Source organism: Plectropomus leopardus, chromosome 6, assembly GCF_026936395.1.
Source record: "Plectropomus leopardus strain MGB_pleo_1.0 chromosome 6, ASM2693639v1, whole genome shotgun sequence".
NCBI lineage: Eukaryota > Metazoa > Chordata > Actinopteri > Perciformes > Serranidae > Plectropomus > Plectropomus leopardus.
In genome coordinates, this window is record NC_142181.1 from 26,030,846 (window position 1) to 26,053,861 (window position 23,016).

The following is a 23,016-nucleotide window of genomic DNA, read 5'->3' on the forward strand; positions in this document are numbered from 1 at the left end:
AGCAGAGGAGCGCTGCAATAAAATAAAATCCTGCATCATGATGGACAACGGAATGAGAAGCTGCTTCTCTCAGGCTTTTAGATTCACATGGAAGGCGTATTTTTGCACCTAAAGCTCGGGTTTATCTGGTATCTGTGTGTTTCAAACTGGGAGCCACACTGATTGGTAAACTGAAGTAGCAAGCTGCTGGATCACCCACCCTCAGACTGCAGCCTCTTGCTGCAGCTTGCTGCACTGAACCTTTCATGAGATGAAATTCTGTGCTTTGAAAGGTCCTCCTCGTCAGCCAATCGCTGACAGGCTCACTCTCCGCAGCCACCAATCCTCTTCCTGTTGCTAGGGCTATAATAAGTATCCCACTATTAGCCCATCTCCTTGCTGCACTGCTCAGACACCTATTGCATCCTGTAAAAAAAAAAAAAAAAGCTCAGAGCACACAGGAGGCATTAGGATTCAGCACCAACCTATCTTCCGGCTTGTGTTTTAATGCACTGCTACACTTTCAGGGACGTTGGTGTCATCATTATTGGTAAATCCCGGTCACATTATACATCCCAAAACACACTGGGGTCGACTAATGCATGTGTAATTCAATCTACAGCTGCTACATGTTAAATTTAGCATGTTCAATGACACATTCTGTCAAATTTAAGAAAAACTAAATAAAGATGCAGCATAAAACATTATATAATTTATGCTGTCTACATTTAACATAAATATCCATCCAAACCTGCTCATTAAATTGATGCAATCTACATCCCTCCAGAAGATTATCTTTTAAAGGTCACATCTACAGGATTCATACAAAGCAGAAAATTGCTCAGGCATGCTTCACTTTGACGTACACAATCACCGCTCTGTCTGATCACTTTCATCACATGAAGTATTATTTCCCTGAGGGGGGGTCAGGATGACAATGCACAAGAGATCACTGAGTCATTATTAGCCTATGTCACACGAACACGAATGCCCTCTAAATCACTCGATCAAATTCCTCGTTAGCATCAGTGGACATGATGCAACTTTCAGCATCAAAGAGGGCCCTGATGATGTAAAATAATCCACATCTTCGATGAGTAAAAATAGACTGTGAAAGCTGTGGCTTATCTTGAAGATGACACAGGTAAGTTATTTTTGTCCTCTCTGAATTCTATGAGCTGTTTTAGGTCTGTAGAAAGGTAGTTGTGTTCACGCCTCTTTTTGGAGAAGGTGCAGGATGTATGTACTGCATTTAAATTAATACAGTACTTCCACCTTTATTTTATGTTTTCTGGAAAAAGAAAATATGCTTTCTTGCTCGACTGTCTAACAAGAAGCTACAGCCAGCAGCCAATTAGCTTAGCTTAGCATAAAGTCTGTAGAAAACAGCTACCCTGGTTCTGTCTAAAGCTTTACCATTTAACACCATCAACATATACCAGCACTCCAAACCTCTACTAAAGTCTTAAACTTGTAAGGAACAAAACGACAAAATAAAATGAAAAGTTAGTTTTTTCAGAGGTGCTCTGATGTTCATGATGCTGATGAGTTCATTACATCTGAGCCAGGGCAGCAAACTGTCAACACTTTGGAGTGGTAGCCCACGGACTGGGTTTTGAGTACCATTAACCCTTTGAAACCTGCACATATTAGCCTGATTTCTTTCAAAAACATGAGGAAAAGGCAATAAAACAATGAAAGAAGAAATGACCCAAAAATGAGCAAGACATTAGTAAAAAATACAAAAAATTACCAGAGAAATCTAAAAATAAATAAATAAATGACAACATTTTAACAAAATATAAAATAAATAAATAGTAAACAAGAAAATGACCTGGGGAAATGTGCTCAAAATTATCAAAAGAAATCTCTAAAACAATTTCAAATATTAAATCATTTTAATTTTAGATATTTTTCAGCCTAGCTTTTATTCCTTTTTCCACCCTAGAATTAAAAAAGTCTTTTTCTAAAACTATTAATTCTTGCAATTCATGGATAATTTCTTTCCAAGTTGTTAGTTGCCTTTTTGCACCATGATTTAAAAGAAATTGCACCAATTTGCTCAAGGTTCAAAGGGTTGTGGCATTGACCAAAATAACCCAGTACCAAGTTGAATCGCAACTTCTCCAGACAAACAATACCTACATCCCAGATTGTCACGACTCCACATTAGATCAGTAAACTTTGTGTTGGCGCCCATCTCCCCCTGGTTCAGTGAGCACGAGCTAACATAAGTAGCAGCTCACAACCAACACAAAGCCATTAAACTTTTCCAACATGCTCACACTAACACCAAAATGGTTCAGTGTGCTGAGATGGCACCAAAACACTCAAAAGCAAGGCTTTACTCCATGCCGCTACATTTATATTAGGGGTGTTGGATGAAGTACTTGATTGGTATCAGTATACTTTAAACTTATTACTGTTATTGGGATTTTTTTAAAACTCCCCAGCTCTAGTAGCTGGATCGCCTTTCATACTGAGGGAGTAGCAGAGTGCAGTGGAGGGGTGGGCTGTATGGTTGGATGTTGTAGGATGAGCTATTCACAGCACAGTAAGTAAATTCGAGTCTTGAACTTGATTTGAGCGGCTAACACGAGCCAGTGCAGGATGTGGAGTTGTGTGGGAAAACTAGGCGGGTTGAAAACCAGCTGGGTTGCAGAGGTTGTGTTGCACATGAAAGCACAGCAGTCAGGAGGGGGTTCAGTAGGCACAAATGACAAGAGCCTGTCTGCCTCTTGGGTGAGGAATTGACATATCCTCTTGATGTTGTGGAGAATAAATCAGCTGGAGAGTCAATGTCACAAACATGTTGGCAGCAAAAGACAGTTGTCAATCCAGTGTCACAACCATTAGCTTGATGATGAGTCAAACCTTTTTCTTTTCCAGTCCTATATTTTTGTAAATGTAAAGCCTGTGTTCAGATACTCAATTCTACACCTTTCAAGTTTCAACACAGCACGTTTTTAGCATTGCTAACGATGTGGTGCTAGGAATGGCAATGTCAGTCTGTCCAACACTTTTCTGACAAATATTTGATAGATTGCCATTAATTTTTTTTAACAGATATTCATGTTCTTCAGAGGATGAAACACTCTGTATTTGTTGATCATCTGAACTTTTCTATAGTGCTAATATATATATATATATATATATATATATATATATATATATATATATATATATATATATATATATATATATATATATATATATATATATATATATATATATATATGCTTTTGGGGTGTTTTTTCCTCTTTTTAAAGTAATTTTGGATTTATTGAGTGTTTTTTTTTCTATTTTACCTTAATAATTTTGAGGTTAAGGGGTAGTTTTTCTGTGTTTCAATAATTTGTTGTCTTTTTTTCTTGAGAGTGTGTTTTTCATTTTGAAATAATATTAGGTTTATGAGATGTTTGTGGGTTTTTTGTTTTGTTTTTTTAAAATTTTTCTGCATTGGGTACTTTTACATTAATATTTGTAGTACATGTTCCTGTTTACTTACTTTTATTTAAGTAGCATTTTCAACACAGAACTTATAGTTGTAACAGAGTATTTCCACAGTATGGTATCAGTGCTTTTACTTAAGTAAAGACACTTACTCCTCGACTGGTGGCAACTTTGTAAGTTTAGAGGTTAAATATGGCAGTTTGTGACCAGTCAGGTGTAAGAAATAAAAACTTGGATTAACAATTAATTAAACTGCTATTCTTCAACTCTGATACCAAACACTGGGAGCAAAATATATTTGTGAGCAACAAAGCCACACAGATGCTGATAAAATAGTCAGACGCGTCAGATTTTGAAAAGTTTATGATCTGACTCAACGTGATCTGCACCTCAAAGATGCAAAGAAGATAATAGCTGCACAGCTCCAGAAATATCAACCCATTAGAGGGGGGGTGAGATGGAGGAAAAGAGGGGACCAATGTAGAAGCAGAGAACAGAGACAGATCTATAAATAGGTCTCCCTGCAGCCTGTGAGTAGACAGTGAGTAGACCAGAGACATCAATGTGACAGCCACTCCACTATAGAGAATATCTGCCTCTGTATGGATGGTGAGAGTTCATATCTTTGGTTAAGGAGCCTGATTCATCACTTTTACCTTCAGCTGAGCAAACACACGACCGTGACATGAAATTACACCACAATTAATCAGCTCCGATATCTCTGCTCTTTTATCAAAGTTCATCCCACCATGTTATTATTTTTTTTGTTAAAGTTATGATAGCACAAAGAGCGCTGCTGCTGACTCTTTCAGGCACAAAGACAGCTGTTATGCATGACTGCTGCAAAATGAATTATTCAAGCTAACATTTAGACTTTCTATTATTTATCAAAAAGTGCCACAACATTCAGCTGAAGGTTTTAAGAGACTATTTTAAGGCTGCACTTGTCCCAAAACATTGCAGGATACATTTCATGTGCTGGGCGGTGTCATCACATGATTTTTGGGAGTGTTTCATCCCCACCAAATGAACACTCTCCATCTTGCTGCAACATACAACAACGCTGCTGTCATAGAAAGTTTGTTATTTTGTGATTATCAGACCGGTTTCATACTGTAATGTAATCATACTGTAGATGATTACTCATAACTACAGAGCCTTGTGTGATGAACAGTTTGTAAAAGATGAGTCTAAAATTAAATCCAACATCCCTCTACCTGCACTGTCTCACAGTTACATCACGTTGCATGTTCGTTTAATGCCCATTGCAGGAGGATCACAGTCATAACACACCGCCCGAGAAAAAATAACAACTTCATCATTGAAATAACACAAGTATGCTCAAACCCATTATTTAAACTCTTGCTTTAAGTGTCGGAAATCATAAAGCTCATTTACTTTGTTGTAGATAATTCTCTTTTCTCAAATAATCACGTTAAAGCATTTTGTCAATTTCCTGTATTTTCAACACAGTTTCAATAGATTTTTTTTCTCCCAAAAAACTTCTTTAAAATAAAGATCTGCTTATTGATGAGCAAGCACAAAATTTCCACTGTGAAAGATAACTTCCAAACAGTAACACAGTATTATTTCTCGAAATTTCTGGTCGCAAACTTGTTAAAATCGGTCTCAGTGAGCACTTCTCTTTCCTCAAGATAATAAATCCACTTGCGGTGCGGCATATTTAGATGCTCATAAATTAAACAGCATGATTTTGACACAGCCTTGGGATGGTCGCAATAAAAGGCCATTCTAAAATAAGCAGTTTTATCTTTTTTCGGGTTTCATATAACTTGTGCTGCAGAAATGTGCGTTTTGGTCACAGACACCCCAAAGAATCAATATCTGGTGTGACCTTATGCATGTCAGGCTCACAGGTAATAGACACACATGCATGCCTGTGAGGCAATTCAGGTAAGAGATAATCAAGGGCTTTATTTATAGCAAGACCCAGTACACAAGAGGTTAGTCAACAAAGAAAACAAATCAGAAAAGAAACAGTCTGATACAAAAAGGCACGAGGAAGCTTATTGGGAAATATAGCCGAAACACTCGCTATACAGACAAAGACAAACTGGCACAGAAGGAAAGGTACACCGAGCTTATATAGCCTACACAAGGGAAGCTAACAAGACACAGGTGTGGCAATCAGACGCAGGTGAAACATGTTAGAGGCAGGGCAGGTAATCACACGGGGGAAAACTTGACAGGACATGGGGATTGAAAACAATGGGTTGTTATGTTATGTAGAGGCTATATGTTGTACATGCCAATTCATGCTCAGTGTCTGACATGCCTGGTGAGAATCAGGCAACACATGAACTGGGATGTTATTATCTTCCAAGAATTGTGTACATCTTTGCAACATGGGGCAGTGTATCATTATGCTACAACATGAAGTCACAGTCACACATCTCATCACAGTATCTCTGTGCATTCAAACTACGTCAATAAAATGCACCTGTGTTCCTTGTCTGCATACACCAACCCATACCGTAACCCCGCTGCCTATGTGGACACTCTGTTCACAATACTGGAATTAGCAAACCTCTTGCCCACATTACGCCATACAGCCGTGTGCCATCTGCCTCATACAGTGTAAAAACTGGGATTAATCTGTGAAGAGAACACTTCTCTAAAGTGCCAGACACCACTGAAGATGAGAACTTACCCACTCAAGTCAATTTCAGCAGTAAACTGCTTTCCAGTTGAGTGAAAAAACTGCAAACTTTACAGCGGCCTTTTATTGTGACCTGCTGTTTTTGCATTTCCTGTGAGGACAAGTGACTACACTAATACCTTATACTCTAAACTAAAACCTTACACTTAAAGAAATATAATGTGCCAGTATGATATTTGCAGAAGTATTTTGAGATTTAAAAAAGAGCAGATAAATAACAGATATTGCTGTTTTTAAACAGCAACATCTATGTTTTAAATTTGATTATTTATATTTATTTTTGAAATTTATTTTTATTTTCCCTTTTTTCCAGTTCTTCCTAGACGTCCATGAAGTTTGAGACACAGAGATACAAACAAAACCTTTCCTCCTGAAGAAAAACTCCAAAAAATGCCATTCACCATTCATTTAAGTGAAGCTGTCTTTGTAGTACAAAATTAGATGATTGACAACAAATGTGAATTAAATCTTTTCTTGTGTTCTAATACCAACAAGAATCACTGATGGTGGCTTCTCGGAGCCCATCCTTAAGCATCCAAAGCCTCTCTGGACAGTCGTACAGTGTCCGTGCACTCAGCTCACTATCAATCATAAGGAGCCGGCCTACAGTATGTGTGTGACCTCCTATGACAGAGCATTGACTACAAGGAGTCTGCAGCGAGGAGGCCACACACAGTGAAGCAGTTAACACCTAATGTGCTAAATTTAGCCGCATCTGAATAAAGAAAGTGTTTTTTTTTCCTCAGGGTTTTGTTTATAGTCATGAAAGTGAGAAAGAATGACAACACTCGTCTGGCAGGATGTGGTGTGAATCTGCACATTATATGAAACGTCTATTTTGGAAATCTTAACTCCCACCTCAGACCGGCTCACAATGTGATAATCGAAACTGTTAATGATTAAAATACAACATGCAAAATTTTGTCGATTCATCTGTTAATGCTGAGTTTAATAAAGGACCTGCAGTCTGATGCTTTTATTAAGCAGTTTTGAATATTTCTTGCCTCTCTGCATGTTCTTTTACCTTGACTTTTACCTTTACCTTTAGGTGCCAACGGGTTGACAAATTATACCTCCAAGTGTTTGTGGGTCTGCCTGATGTCTGAGCCGGTGACTCATTATGTATGTCAGCACAGGGGATTCCCAACAGTGTAGGGAAGGACAGAAAAAACTTCCTCAACTCTGCAGCCTGGAGGGTATGTACAGTTTAACTGACAGTGGGCCAGTGGGGTCGGTCGTAGTGAGTAACAGGCAGTGGGCCTAAGAGAGAGGAGGGTGAGTGGTGATGTGGAGCCGGCTGACGCTGAAGGGGTGAACTGTGGTGTAGTGACAGCAATACAGGGTTAACAGGGAGAGCCAAAGGTCAGTGTTTAGCTAAATATGTGAGGCTGAGCTGCAGCTGGCTCTGGATGTGGAAATAGAGGGGAGTCTGGGCGTGGAACCGGACGCTGAACCAAAGTTTCCCTTGCACATCCTCGAAACAATGACACCACAGTTACAGCCCAGAATATAAAGACCTTATTATGCATGTGAAAATACAGTAGAATAGAATAGAAAAGAGTAGAATGGAACATTGCATTACTACTCATGTGGCGAGCTCTGAAAAAGAGCAGTCATACAGTGAAGTTACTACTCTGTATGAGCGCAGGATTGTGCTGTTGCATGGCAACAGTTTCCACAGAAATCTTTGCTCAGAAACACTCCTCTTTGGTCCTCGCATAACTGCAACGGCAGAAAAATGGGCTGACTGCAGGAATACAAATGGTCTCATGAACCATTTCAGCTCACAGAGGCTAAAGAAGTCTGGAAACATATTTCCAGATCAGTCGACACATAAATGAAACTTGAGAGCTTATTTTGTATCTCATATTTGAAACCATTTTGAACTGTATTATAATGGAGGGCACCAAAGGACATATGGTGTCAATCTGTGATAGAATATGTGCTACTACAGCTTCCATATTACATGTGGCCAACTGATCAGATAATAGCAATATTTTACTGTTGATCCTCAATGATACATATCAAGCTTTCCTCTGTATTAAATGCTGCTATGACATTTTTCACACAGCTCTGATAAAAAAAAAATTCAAGCATGCCAGCTGTATTTGTTACACAATTCTCACCCAAATCAGTCAAAGGACTAATTGTGCTTTGTTCTGTCACTTGGGGCCTACATTTTGTGTTTTCCTTCACATAAGAAAGAAATTTTCACCATAAATCAAAGGTATGACACCCCATATTTGCAGGGGGGGTGGGACCCCCAGACCCCTCACTTCACATCTGAAGGATAGCCTACATCACCTTCTGCTTTTCTTCCAGTAGAAATCAGTGTCAAATTGCCACTTTCTGATTGGCTGCTGTTTGTGGTCAAAATGAGATCCGATTAAATATTGGTCTCATAAAAATGAATTAAAAATGAAATTCCAGTTGACAAATCATTTGCTTTATGCCAAGAGTGAGGTGAGACAATTGATACCGCTGTCATCACACAGAGTGGTATCAATCTTTTTGTCTAATTCTTAGCAGGAAAGTGGAAAAGCCCAAAGTGTGGAACTATTCCCTCTATAGCTGCCATCATATCATTATTACATATAAATTGATGGTCAATCTTTATGGATCTGTAACCAACAATGTGATTTGATTTAATCTTGCCTGCTGTACTTTTAAAGGTCCAGTGTATATGATATAGGTGGATATGTTTAGCAGAAATGGAATTCAATATAATAAGTGTGTTTTCTTTCATGTATAATCACCTGAAAATGAGAACTGTTGTGTTTTAGTTTCCTTAAAATGAGCCATTTATACATAATGAGCAGGTCCTATGGAGTCCTTTATGTTGCACCGCCATGTTTCTACAGTAGCCTAAGACAAACAAACCAAACACTGGCCATAGATGGGTAAATTAGACTTTACCAGTGAAATCAGCGTGTCAACGTTTGTTTTGGAGCAGAAGAGACCTGTGCAGATAACTTCGCTCCTGGTAAAAACCTCCTGAAGACTGAAGAAATTCTAAGTAGGAGAAATTCTAGCTGGTTGTAATCTGCAATCCTTACCACTAGATGCCACAACATCTCGCTAATCATACACACACTGTTTCTTAAAAGGTCCAGTGTGTAGGACTAAGTGCCATCTAGCAAATGGTCCCATCTGGAGTCAGTGTTTGGTTTGTCCATTCTGGGCTACTGTAGAAATTTAGCAGTGCAACATGGTGAACTCCGGGGGCGTATCCGCTCCCTATGTAGATATAAAGGACTCATTCTAAAGTAACAAAAACCTGCTTATGATTTCAGGAGATTATACACTCATGAAAACATAGATATGAATATTATACACCATTTCTACCAGTAGATGCCCCTGAATCCTACACACTGGACTTTAGATAGACCGAACTGTGTAGTTAGTTCAGTCTACTGATTTCCAAAGAAACTGTTTAACCTCCGTCAGTTTACTTTTTATTCTGTTCAAGGTTTTCCACTAAAATGTCCTTTACATTTTGATCTGTTTTCTTCTCATCTGTAGTCACACAGCAGCCTGATCATTCATCAAAAGTTAAGCTAAAAAGTAGATTTATTTTTATACATCTATCTTTGTCTGTGCTCAGTGTTTGTTGCCATTGTCTCTGTTCCACATTGTTCTGTTTGGTCTCAGACCACAAGAGATGTTGTTCCACCTACTACACACACCTCCAGAGAAACCTTAGGGCCCACTCCACCTCACTCTACTGGTTTACCTCATTAAAACCTGCCTATCTAAACCAACCATGTATCCACAGCTCAATGTGATTAACCTGAAATTTGTGCTGATCAGACCACGTTATGGACAGTACTGCTGTGAGAGGGACTCTCAGTGGCACTCAGGGATTTTACATTTTGCAGCATCATGCCTCCTCATCCACAGAAGTCTATTTTTTGCTGCACAGTTACAGAAGAGAGAAGTTCTGGGATACAGTTTGCATTTACATAAAATATCTAAATAAATTATGATCGTTACAGATGGGGTTTACATTAGACACCCCTCCCCCCAAAAAAAAGTATATGTATAGTATATGTATATTTCTTAAACTTGTTGTTGGATTGGCTGTCTGGACTGTACCAAAATATTCTAAAGCTTAAAATGTACCAATGATATACCAATAATAATAAAAGGATGCATTATTTTTTTAAACATATTTTAACTGCAGTAAATTAACAAAGAGAAATTTGCTCCAGCAGTGTCCCTGGAGCTGGAAGTGACCCAGTGTCTTGCTCAAGGGTACTTCAGTAAAATTCCAGCCCAGTTGCCAGAATAATTGTTGGCATTGAAGGTTTCTGCAAAGATGGATGTTATATTTGTTATTCCATGTGTAGCAGATACACTGAAACTCTTCTTTATGACTCTTATTGTTACAACCTTGTGGTCACAGTTGGTTTGGATAAGGCTAAGAAAAGATAAGAAAAAGATCATTCTCCTGGCTTACAATGTCCCATTTGATCACTACAAACAATGCTTGACATTTCTCAAACTGTCATTGATAAACACCCACTTTTGTCACTACAAACACAGCTGGACGTGTCCTGGAGTGTTGTTAAAAAAAAAAACAAAAAAAAAAAACAGCTGCTTTTGGCGCTACACAAACCATTCACCAGACCCCTCCTCCACCTGATGATAAACTCAGCTCACATACATGTAGTTCAATATACATACACATGTAAGGTGAACTATACATGTAAGGTGAACTATGGTATACATGTGAACTATGTCATACATGTAATGTTTCTGTGGTTTGCAGAATTGTACAATGCCAATATTTTACTCTGGTGACCAGACTATAAATTTCACCACTGAGGGATAAAAAAGTCCTTCTTTCTGAAAACATAGACTGTATATAAAAATGTGATATTTATATTCAGTCTGTTACTGAAACTCAGGGCTTCCTGGTTTGCAGTTGATCTCTTTATTTGCAACATGATGTTGCCCTCTGCTGGTGTGGGGAATGACGAGTATTTGACACTGAAACAGGCCTTAAAAAATAACTAAATACATTACAGGCTACAGTTTGTCAGTTTGCAGTGTCTTTAGAGTTTTGAGATGAGATCCTCTGTGTCACTGCAGAGCATCCTTAAAGGTCTGGCTAAAATACAAAGTGATGCGGAGTATTTATTTATGCGTGTATATATATTAATTAAAACTTCACTTTAGGACATTTCTAAATGGCATCATGGCTTTAAAATTTTAAGGCCTCCTAGGAAAAAGCAGAAAGACTGAATGGGGAACCTACACAGAGGCAAAATAAGGACACAACAAAGAGAAAATGAATATACTTGTTTTCACAAGGCTGCCTTCTGGTGTTCAATATTCAACACAACAGCACTGCTATGGCGCTGTAATAGAAGTTGCATTTACACAAAATGGCCTTTTCTGCAATCATTTAAAGTCATTGTTTAAAATTGGAACTTTTATTATCTTTAATAATAAAATTATCTTCAACAGCTGTAGTAAAAAGGTAAAAATTTCTTCTTTACGGAGCATATTTACATTTTAAGAACATTCCAAAGTAAATACATAATTTTGATGCTCATGAACAACATCAACAATGCCATCTGTAAACAAGAACAGAATGAAATTTAATCTAACTTGTGAATGTTTTATGTATGAACTACTCATTTTTATGATATTGAATACATCACAGAATTAATTTCAGAATTATCAGTTTTATGCACTAAAGTGAGAAGCAAATTTTATGCATGTGAGCAGAGCAAGCAAAAGCAAAAATAAGGGATAAATTAGGACAGAAAAAAGGGTACAAAAGCAAATTATTTGCTGCAGCATCTTTTTGTATGTTATCTGTGTGCATATGTCAATTTAATCTGTACTCTCTATAAATGTATCGTCTTCCATCAAGTTCTCCAACTCCCCCTCTCTGCTCCCCTCATTGCTGATTTTCCTGTGGGGCAACAAACACTCGGTGAGGTTGTCGAAGGTGCAACATCAGATTGCAGGTGAGCAGGTGGAGGAGGAGGTGGGGGAAGTTAACAATAGATTAAAAAATGTCATGGACTACTTGTCCTCCACAGCTCAGCTCATCACTTCTTGTTAACATTGAGAGAGATGGGAAAGCCAACACAAAGCAGCCAACAGCAAATGTTTGTCTATTTATTTCAGGTACAGCTCGTTGTTAAGAGCCTTGTCTTCCTGAAATCCTCTTAAGGGTTGAACAAACAACTGATAAGCTGTGCTGTGTATGAGGCGTATGAGCGCAACCTTTTATAAAAATTTACCTTAAGGAAGGATGAAGCTGCGGTGAAGACCTTAATAAGCCCCAAGAGCCACTGCAAGAAGGAGATGTAATGTAAGAATTTATCCTCTAATAATTTACAAACAGAGGTTTTATTCTAGCAGTTTAAATGCAGTTAGACATTGATGAGAATAAACCTTTTCTCTTTTAAGCCATGACTTCAGTGAGAGGATTGATACCTCTCTCATGATTGTTTAGTAACTATAAAACTACAATGAGTTAACTTAGCTTAGCAAGACTGTAAATAGAGGGGAACAGGTAGCTTTACTCCATGCTCACCTACTTGCCCTTGTAAAGCTCACTGATTAACACATTATATCCATGGGCAGATTATGAGACAATGGGCCCCTGGACATAGAAATGCAAAAGGCCCCAGCACCTCACATACATAGGAAGTAAGACATACAGACTTTGTGGTGTTTTTGTGCCGTTTTTAGTCACTTTGTGTCTTTTCAAGCTAATTTTGTCTCTTTTAAGTCATTTTGTGTCATTTTTAGGTAATTTCGTGTCTCTTTTCAGTCATTTTGAGGTAATTTTGTGTCTCTTTTTAGTCATTTTAAAAGGTAATTTAGAGTCTTTCATGTCTCTTCTGGATCATTTAGTGTCTTTCTGAGGTAGTTCTATGTCTTTTTGAGGCAATCTTGTGTCTTTTAGTCATATTGTGCCTCTTTTAGGTCATTATTTGTCTTATTTAAATAATTTTGTGTCTTTTTTGGTTTTTTTGTGGTTGTTGTATATTTGGTTGTTGTATATTTTGTCGTTATTTGGTATCTCTTTCCAGGTCCTTTGCATCCCTTTGTGGTCTTTTTGTGTCTTTTTGTCAATATTCAGAGTCACTTCCTTGTCAGTACGTGTTCATTTTGAGTGATATTTTGCAGGTGAAGGCCGGGGGGGGGGGGGACACTTTGGGCTCTAGGGCCTGTCCCTAATGATTATATATCTCATTTGTTTAAACTGTACATAAAAATTTAGAAACAATAATTTATGGTTTAATGGGGATTATGTAACTGACTAAAAATGTAATTTTTGTTTTTACACTTTTTTATGAAATTAATCAAATGATGTGGAAGCATTTTGTGAGCTTTGAAGGTGCTAACAGGCAGATTTTGTTAACAGTTGATGGACCAGGCTAGCTGTTTCCCCTTGTTTCCAGTCTTTATGCTAAGCTACCCTTACTGGCCACTGGCTGTAGCTTATATATGATAGTGGTATCAATCTCCTCATCTGACTCTCAGCATTAAAGTGAATGAGTGCTTCATTTATTGATTCATTTAAGTTTCACTATTTGAAATTTCATTATAGTGCTCCATATGGGTGATGATGGAGAACCAAAGTGTTCAATATAAAATATGCAAATAAGAAATTACATAAATAATTATGTAAATTAACAGATAAATCATAGAAAAGTGTGATATTACAATACATCATCCCTCCAAGAAGATCAAACCAAAACACTTGATCTTCCTCTTGAAGCCAGCTGTAGAGCCAAACTATGCCTTTTGATCTTTAATTATTGCATCCGCTTTCGTATCCAGGTGCTCAAATATAATTTTAAGTTTTACCCTTCACACTGCAGCTGTCTAAGATTTACTTAATGTATGATCTCCGCAGATTACACATGTGTGGGAGACGACGGTACTGTGGCTCTGGTGGTGGTGCCTGGGTAAGTGTGGAGGAGGACGTAGCTGCAGCTCCACATCTCTTCACATGGAGGTGTAATTAGCTGTGCCAGAGGCCCCCCCACAGACAGGACCGGCTTGTTAATGGAAAACAAAAGCAGCACAGCCATTACTGCTGCCACAGGGGCTTCCATTTAGCTTATCAGGAGAGGACAAATGCTTTTATCTGTCTGAGTGTGCTGCTAATTTCTGGACCAAAACAAAATAAATACAATGGGAGTTAGAGCTAGTCAGTATTCAAAGATTTTTATATTAAATATGATGGTAGATCAAACATTTTTAATATGTGAGAGACACGCTGCACATATAAAGAATGTAACTGACTGATCTATTTTTATCGAAGCATCTGCTCGCTGCTTTGTTTTGTTAGAGGCCTAATCGCAGAGCTGGCAGTTTGGCAGAGCAGAGCAGGCAGGATCTGCAGAGTAGGCTACTTACGTAAGAAGACCTCCAGGGGCAGACATGGACCTCTCCGCCCGTCTGCCCTGACACTCAAAGGGATTACTGAAAGACCGCTTCCTCAGCATGGACTTCACCAGAATCTGCAGTGGACATCAGAAAGAGAAAACACTTAACATTTCCATGCTGCCAGTGAGGTAGTGAGGTATAACACCAAATTTTAACACTAATAAATGTCAAAATATATATTTTAACATGAAATCCTATCAATTTCACTTGTAAACTTGTATACAATTGTAAACTGTAAACCATTGAGGGTTTACACTTTATAGTTTTTAAAACTATATTATTATCTGATACTTTTAATAATCTCCCCTTCACCTGTACTGTCATATGAATATTGCAATTCCACAACTTCAAACATAAAGCAATCACATAAATAGCTTTTTTATGTTCTCCTGTGTCTGTTAATGTCTACATCTTGAGATTTGAGTGCTGGAATTTTGTAAAAGTACATAGATGTGATTTCATTTAGGCGAAATACATTGTCCCCTTATGATTGTTAAGGCCCAGACACTCAAAATCAGCATCAAAGAACTAGTGGCGATGAAGGCTGACAGTTGCGTTGCCTCACATCACCTCTGTCTCGGCCAAAAAGTTGCACTTTAACACACTGCAAAGACTACAGCCAACAGCCAAATAACTGGTACGTTCTGCACGCGTGAGAGGGAGTAACTCTCTCCACCAGCAGGCAGCGGCAGAATGCATCTGTCACGCAAACTGGGAAACCAGAAGACAGACAGGCCGGATTCAAGAAACTAGTCATCCAGGTAGCACTTTAACAACACAACCGAATGTTGAAAGAACAAATTATATTTACCATGGGCTAGCAAACATGACCCAAAGAACTACAAAACGTTTCTGCTATAGAGCTCAATGGCTAAAAAATATAATCTTACTGAATGTAACAAGTTTGTTTTGAGATCACACCCTCTTGACTTCAGTCGTGTTTTTTCTTTCCTCACTTCAGTTTCTCTTCTTGTGCACCGAGCTGAACTGACAGTCAGAGTGATTTCATTCACCTATGGCCTTCATCATCACTGATTCACGTTCAATATGCTGGCTTGGCCAAAAAGTAGCCAACGAGAGCTGACAAGTGCCAATGGTGTGGGACACACTGCAAAATCTAGGGTGTCACATGTTCACCGACAGCCCGAAATTGACCAATGGCCAACCGTTGGCTTGGTGCATCGATGCTGTAAGACTACAGATACAAGATTTTAAGAAAAGGCCTTCAAGCAATTAGCTGAGATAAAAGCTGATATTTTAACTGAGCTATCTCAGTTGAAATACTCAATCCAGCAGCCCATTGTGGTCATCAAAGTGTTAAATGGGGACCGGTAAGTGTGCGACTCACCACAGTGGAAAGGCTGGTGATGAGTTTGATGCTGTTCTGCACCTCCTCCTCAGTGACCTCCACCGCAGTGCAGTTCTCCTCCTCCGGTGGAAGAGGATTGGAGCCGTTCTCTGTCACCCACACGTGGAGCTGTAACAACAAAACACCATCATTCTGAAAATGTAGCATAGATTGACAGTGAACACATGATGTTTTGTTTAATATTAATCAGATGGTGTGATTTTTCATTTCCTGTCACCTTAATTTCAGGGATGGTGATTCTTGTTTCAGGGTTTTTATCCAGCATCCTTTCAATGAGCCCCCTCAATTCATTACTAATGACTGGTCTGTGAAAAAAACAAAACAAAAAGACTGATGTTTTTGATATTGGTTCCTGTTACAAATCCAGCCCAGGGGGAAGAAATGTGAGGAGAAAACAAGGTTATTAAGTTTATGAAGTGAAATAAAATAAAAACTAAACAAAGTGGTGTTTAGAGACCCTGCTGGCTGTGACAGGGTAGGAGGGAGGTGGAGGATGGGTCTTTTGTAGGTGGATCAGGTGATTGGAGGGAAGGGTTTAGTTGATTGGGAGCGTTCTGAAACAGAGGTAGGAAACCAGGGACTCGTTCAAACTGAAAACAGTGTGCACTGTTTCGAGATGGTTTAGCAGTTAAACAACATATTTCCTTAAAATGGTTTGAAATGGGCTTTTGAGGTTTGTTTTCCATTGTGTGTCTGAGGTGTTACTTAATCAGCAGTGACGTGTGCATAAATCCTGTGACATAAAGAAGCACTAAGGCTATGTGCTTGTGTAGCATAGCAGGGAGTTCAACGCACCACCATTTTTGTTTAAATAAACATTGTTTTATGTTTGAACATGTCAAAATACAAACAAAAAAAAAAACATATTGTGAGGGACAACACCATTTGGGTGCTCTGTTGAAATAAATATGGCTCAGAAGGAATGGTAAGACAACGCAAAAAATTGCAAAGGACAGCACACAAAATCATCCCATGTGACCCTTGGGGAGCTCCACAGAAATATTCATATGGCTCAGAAGCAAAGGGGAGAAGAGAAGTAGTGCAAGGTTGTGCAAAAAGAACGCAAGTTTACTGCAAAAGAACACAACACATTTTGTTCTCGGAGAGATCTGTAAAAGTGAACAAATGGCTCGGTAGAAATGGAGGAAGAAAAGTATTTTGAGGTAAGGCAAAATATTGTGAGAGAATGCAAAATAATGGAATGGAATCAACCAATATTTCAATTTTTAATCACTTTTTTCTCTCCAGTTAAGAGAAGATATTTTTTTAGTGAATAATACTGTAATAGGCACATCTACTGTAATGTCTTTACAAAGTGAGATTCAAACTGTTTTTTGTTTTATCACAAGCAAAGGCACTTGCTGCCAGATGACACAATTTTAACCAATACTGATATTATATTATAGCTACATCATGTATCCTGTCACAAGACAAATACATTTTCTTGTATCTAAACGTTTTGAATGTTTCCTTACGTCTCTGGAAACTCCACAGGTTTGTTCTTGATCTTGTTGTGCAGAGAGACAATGTACTCGTCGTAAAAAGGGCACTGCAACAGGACCAACAAAATGAAATGACTGACATGTTGAGTAAATGTTGGACTGGTTTAATTATTGTACATGCTGTGAGCTTTCTTACCTTCCCAAAGACAAAACAGTAGAGTGTGACTCCCATCGCCCACACGTCTAATGCCTGGTAAACAAGCACAGTCATGATCAAGGCTGTGTCATTACTGAGAAGCTCTCAGTAGGCGGTTGGACATAATTTCTTCATCATTTCTCGCAATTAAACACAGTCTGATATGATGAGTCACATCCAAAGCATGTGTCATTCAGTGATTACCACTGTCTGTTTTCCTGTTTTGCCTCACCTTTCCGCTGAAGCTCTGCTCGTGTTCGGTCATCATTTCAGGGGCCATGAAGGCTGGTGTCCCCGCCGTGCTCGACAGGAGGGCGTCCGTCCCCTCAAACTCGTTGCTCACGCCAAAGTCTGCGATCTTTATGTGACCGTCGTCCCCCAGCAGCAGGTTGGAGGGTTTGATGTCCCTGTGGATGATCTTGTGGTAGTGCACTGTGAAAGACAGTGCAGAGAAACTGCTCACAAAAAGGTCTGTGGATTATCTTCAGTAAACTGTGTCATGATTTCTGGAACGAGTCATTGCTGTTGAATTTTTCAAATGTCTGTTTCTGGCGCTTTGAGCCACACAAGTCAAGTGACATCTAGTTCCATTTTACTGGAGAGAAGATAGACATCTCTATGATGTGAGTATGATCTTGATTGATAAATAACACTACAGGTGAAAGGAAAAACCTGTTTTTTTTATTTGGGTTAAACTGTACCTTTAAGGCACCAGAGTTAGAGATCTTCTGGTTCTACACATAGTAGCTTTAATCCCAAAAAAGTCACTACTGAATGTGTAAAACACAAATGATTTAAAGCAAATGTTACCAGTACATTTGAAGCTGTAAATGTTTATCAAATATCAATATTAAATCATGTGTAAACTTACAGTACTCTATTCCCAGGACGACATCTGTGAAGTAAAAGCGAGCCTGCTCCTCAGTGAAAGGGTCGTCTGTCGGCACCTCCATCACCGGGCTGACCCACGTGAGAAGTGAAGGGAAAAAAATATGTTAATTATACTTTGAAAGACAAGCTTAAACTTTTAATACTAGAATGTGACTGCATACATAAACATACCCTTTTTTCACCAATTCGAAGGCTTGAGGACAAATAATCAGGATTTAATGACTCTCCCACTTTGTATTGATACACAGAAAAATTAAAAAAAACCAGACGAGAGCATTCCTACCCATATGAAGTCCATCTTCATCAGGATCATCAAGCACCTGCAAGACATGTTGAATTCAGCGGTCTCATATTCTTCAATGTTTCACACAAATATATATTAAGTCTAGTTAGTAAAGGTCATGATACACCCACACAGGTGATCTCAATTATTTTGGCTGAGTCCTGTGACGATATTTAATTCCCAGTGTACCTTCACCATTGGCAACCTGAGTAGAGACCAAATGAGCAACCCAGCTGTCCAGCAATGTCATTAGATGTTTGGTTGAGTTTAGGTTGTTATGTCAGGTGACCAAAATTCAATGTCAGGACAGTGTCTAATGCCAACGTCAATTCTATGTGGAATACTGACGGCAGAGGATGATGATATTTTATTTGTCTGAAGTTGTGTTGTCAAGTAACCAAAATCCAACATCTTTCAAAACTCTCATGCCACCGTAATTTTGACATAGAATCAATATTTAGTCGTAAGGTATGGAGAACAAAACCTAATGTCTGCAAAACGTTTTATTATTAATGTCCACACAGTGTGAAATTCTAACATCAACACATCAAATACTGTCAACTGGATTTTTTTTTCTGTAAAATTATAATTATAAATTTGCAGTGTTTACATATTTTTTCAACTTCCATATTTTTCTGTACATTTTTCCCATTTTTTGATAATAACTAATTATCTCCCTGCATTTTCAATTAATTTTCTTGTCTCATTTTACTATTTTTTGCAATTTGCCAGACATTTCTTGCCAACGTTCTTAGTGCCTGTTTCTTTTTTTCTTCTTCAAAAAAAATTATTATTTAGAACACTTTCCTCCAGTTCCAGAGACTTAAATGCTTGTAAAAGATTTCTGAACGCAGCACGACACTGATGTCGATCCAGATTCTAAAGGGTAAAGTTAAACATGCTGTTCGATTGTAGGATAAATATGTACAGCAAATGACTTCTGACTGACCTCCACTAGTTTAACAACATTATGGTGGTCCAGTTTCTTCAGAATGGCGATCTCTTTGTACACTTTCTCCAAAGGGAACACAGAGTTTGATCCTGGAGGAGGCACACGGCCTGAAATCACACAAAACATGTCACCACCAACACCTTGAGAAAACTTATTATTAGACATTTAAATTTTATGATTAAAGACTCACGCAAAAATCCACACTGCCTCATCAGCCTCTTCTTGGAAACAACTTTCATTGCCTGAATATAAGAGATTAAAAACATTTTGGTGATGACAAACTGGCATGTTAACGCAATAAAAGCAATATGTATAAGCTTCAACTTACGTAGTACTGCTCGGAATCTTGATTATAAGCTAATCTTACGACTCCGTATGAACCCTAGAGTGAACGAATAACAAAGGTAAACAGCTTTATGAGTAATTTGTCATCACTTTTGCTGAGTCATTGTGCAGCACTGAGTCACCACCTTTCCAATTTCATTCTTTAGCTTATACTGGTTGAGCTGGACACAATCCTGCAGGAAATGAGAACAACATGAAATCAGTAAATCATCATTAAGTCAAAACATTCCACTCTTGAGTATCATTTCTGTAGTTAAAGTGTCCTCACATCACCATCCGTGATGGACACACGTTTGGTCTCGATGGTGGGCTGGCGAGCCATGCGGCTCCCTCTCTCCTGCAGTGACAGCTTCCTGTCTGAGAGTTTCATGGCCCTCGGAGCACCCGACCTGTAGCCGTTAGGCGGGGTTATGCGGTTGGCAGCCACATTTATGGCCGAAACCAAGTCAGCCAACTCACAGTTGTGCTCCGAGTCCATCTCTGTCCTGCAAACAGTGTCGGCGCTCATGGTGGTTTGTCGTCGTTCACTTACAGCTGAACGTCCCAGAGCTTACTTGGTGAGGAGGCATCATTGCACTGAAGAGGCAGAAATGGAGAAACATGGGATCACACACACACACACATACACACACAAACATGTGCATTTCCTTTTGTCAAATGTTTGTCTTTGTCTTGTGGAAACTCTTCTGTGTTCTGGTAATGTAATGTAAAAAAGTCCTTCTGGCAGAATTCTAAATCTAAAGCCTCAGAGTTGCCAATCAAACAGCAAACTTTGTAAGAAATCAAATTCATATTTGTGTCGTGTTTGTCGTGTGTTCTTCGTCTTTGTAACACCACCGCTTGTCAATGCACTAACTTTTAGTAGCTGACTTTCATATCTTGAGATGCAATATGTCTCTCGTGCAACTCTCTGCATGGAAATCTAAAAATGGTCAAACAGTAAACGCTCAAAGGGAACCCCACCGATTTTACACATCAAACTTTTTGCAGGTCTTGGGGAGTTCTACTGCAAATCCCAACAAAACACTTTTGTGACTCCAGAGGAAGCTGTACAAAGTCTGACAAATTGACTCTAGTGAAGTCACATGAGTTTTACTCTAGCAGCTACTTCTAGTATTTTAACCGAAATGCAAGGAGAAAAGTTGGCACTGCACATCTCTGCAAACCATGTTACATTTGCACTTGATTATATAGCGGACACACAAACTTCTCCACTCAACAACACTGTGATAAATGTGTAGGTATGTTTAGGTCACAAAACCCACTTTGGTGTGGTTAGGAAAAGATTATGTTTTGGCTTCAAATATCCTTTATGGGGGGCACAATCCCTGTCAGAAAAACAGCAACAGGTTGCGACACCAAAAAGTTTGGTGCTTAAAAAGCTGATGGAGACTGAGACTCACTTAATTGCAACCGGCTGTGTTGTTTCTTGGTCTCAAGAAGTGGTCTGCAACTTTGTCTGCAACATTATATTCAGTGAGCAACAGACCTCTGCCCAAGTCTCAATGGATCTTTTTCACAGCACATATTTTGACTTGTCATAGCAGGAAAAGCACAGGTGTACCTGATAACTATAACGACGGCTTTGTTCTCATAGGTAACCCAGTAAGTCATGACATTAAGCCAGTATGCAACAATGTGAAAATGCCTTACATGGAAAACATTTGTCATTAACGTAATAAGCAACATCTGTGCTTTTCCTGCTATGACGAGTTAATGTGTTGGCTGTAAAGGTTCTGTTTGTAAGCTAAAAACGTCACTGTTTATGTGATATTCCGCTAAATATCAACTTGATTTGATTTAAAACAGAAAAACAGAAAACTTTTGACATAAGGATTAACTTGTCTGTTTGAGTCTATTGGCGTCCAATCTGCAGCTTAAAGGGTGAAAACAGTTCCTCTTGTCCAGATCTTTGTTTCACAGATGAGCCAAGATAAGAAGTTAAGGTACTTTTTGACACAAAAACACAGAAAATGAGAGATCTCACTCTCTGAGAACAGTCTAGCAACAGATAAGAGTCACCATTGCCTTAAAGGGTGCTGAAAAGCTTCTTATGTAACAAGGTAGAAAGCTTTAACGGGCAAGCACTGTCACAATATATACATTACACAAGACCGTCAAATGTGTACACATGATAAAATAAACTTGTACATCATAGCAACACCTAAATGTGAAACTTAATATAAAATGATAAACAAGACTTACTAATGTGCAGCAGAAGCCTAAAGCTCATCTGAATCCCCTTTAACTTATTACACTAATAAAATACTGTGTAAGATAAAATATAAGGTGAATTATTAATTTTACTTACGCGGTGCAGACGTCCTGTGTTGGTGGCTGTTGAGGTTAATCTGCATGTTGCTCTCAGGAGGGAAAACTCCTCTGTGGCTCAGTGTGCAGGACTTTCACTGACGAGGAGCTGCACGCGTCTTTAAGGATTAACTCAGGCCACATATAGCTGAGGCAGAGTTATTCTGAGGCACACACACACAAACGGAGAGAGAAGACAGGACTGGACATCCAGAGATACACATGTCCAGAGGGTAACCCACAGTGGTAGTGATAGGATGTTAACAACACATTAAAACACACTGTCCATTGAAAAAAGCATGTTTAAAAAATTAATTAATTAATTAGTTAAAAAAAAAAAATATATATATATATATATATATATATATATATATATATATATATATATATATAAACATGCGATATTTAATTATTTTGATTGAATAATACTAATACTAATAATAATAATCAAAATAATACTAAAAATATATTTAATATATTATGTTCTAACATATTATGTCTGTTAAAAATAATAATAATAATAATAATAATAATGTATGTAAGCTATTGTTCTATTATATACATGCATGTGGAAAATAAAAAAAAAAACTTGTAAAAATAAAAATAACCCTTAGCCTATTTGCACAGTATTACATATTATTAAATATTTCAGAATGAATCACAGACATTTTTATTTACAAACTCTTAATTCC

The 23,016-nt window shown here is 38.3% G+C and overlaps 1 protein-coding gene across 4 annotated transcripts; it reads right to left on the reverse strand.

Moving 5' to 3' along the window:
• Nucleotides 1-260: 260 nt before the first annotated feature.
• On the reverse strand, nucleotides 261-22,548 carry camkk1b (calcium/calmodulin-dependent protein kinase kinase 1, alpha b). 4 transcript variants are annotated; one of them, XM_088079099.1, is made up of 17 exons: nucleotides 22,326-22,546; nucleotides 20,283-20,590; nucleotides 20,140-20,187; nucleotides 19,998-20,051; nucleotides 19,860-19,911; nucleotides 19,667-19,776; nucleotides 18,718-18,754; nucleotides 18,606-18,627; nucleotides 18,415-18,503; nucleotides 17,776-17,975; nucleotides 17,544-17,597; nucleotides 17,381-17,454; nucleotides 16,123-16,210; nucleotides 15,885-16,013; nucleotides 14,507-14,610; nucleotides 12,373-12,423; nucleotides 265-405 (listed from the first exon to the last, which is right to left on the reverse strand). In XM_088079099.1, the coding sequence occupies exons 2-17, from the start codon at nucleotides 20,520-20,522 to the stop codon at nucleotides 396-398; spliced, it is 1,362 nt and encodes a 453-aa protein (XP_087935225.1). In that variant the 5' UTR covers nucleotides 20,523-20,590; nucleotides 22,326-22,546; the 3' UTR covers nucleotides 265-395. The 4 variants fall into 4 exon arrangements, with proteins under 4 accessions (XP_087935226.1, XP_087935225.1, XP_087935224.1 ...); XM_042486764.2 differs by lacking the exon at nucleotides 265-405 and adding an exon at nucleotides 10,920-12,038 and having other exon boundaries at nucleotides 22,326-22,544; XM_088079100.1 differs by lacking the exon at nucleotides 12,373-12,423 and having other exon boundaries at nucleotides 261-405; nucleotides 22,326-22,547.
• Between the last annotated feature and the right edge of the window lie 468 nt (nucleotides 22,549-23,016).

Coding starts and splice junctions, on each gene's coding strand:
- camkk1b (XM_042486764.2), bottom strand. CDS start 20,522: ATGAGCGCCGACACTGTTTGCAGGACAGAGATGGACTCGGAGCACAAC. Junction 17,455..17,543: donor ACTGTTTTGTCTTTGGGAAG/GTAAGAAAGCTC, acceptor GTCCTGTTGCAG/TGCCCTTTTTACGACGAGTA. Junction 16,014..16,122: donor TCACCATCCCTGAAATTAAG/GTGACAGGAAAT, acceptor TTGTTGTTACAG/CTCCACGTGTGGGTGACAGA.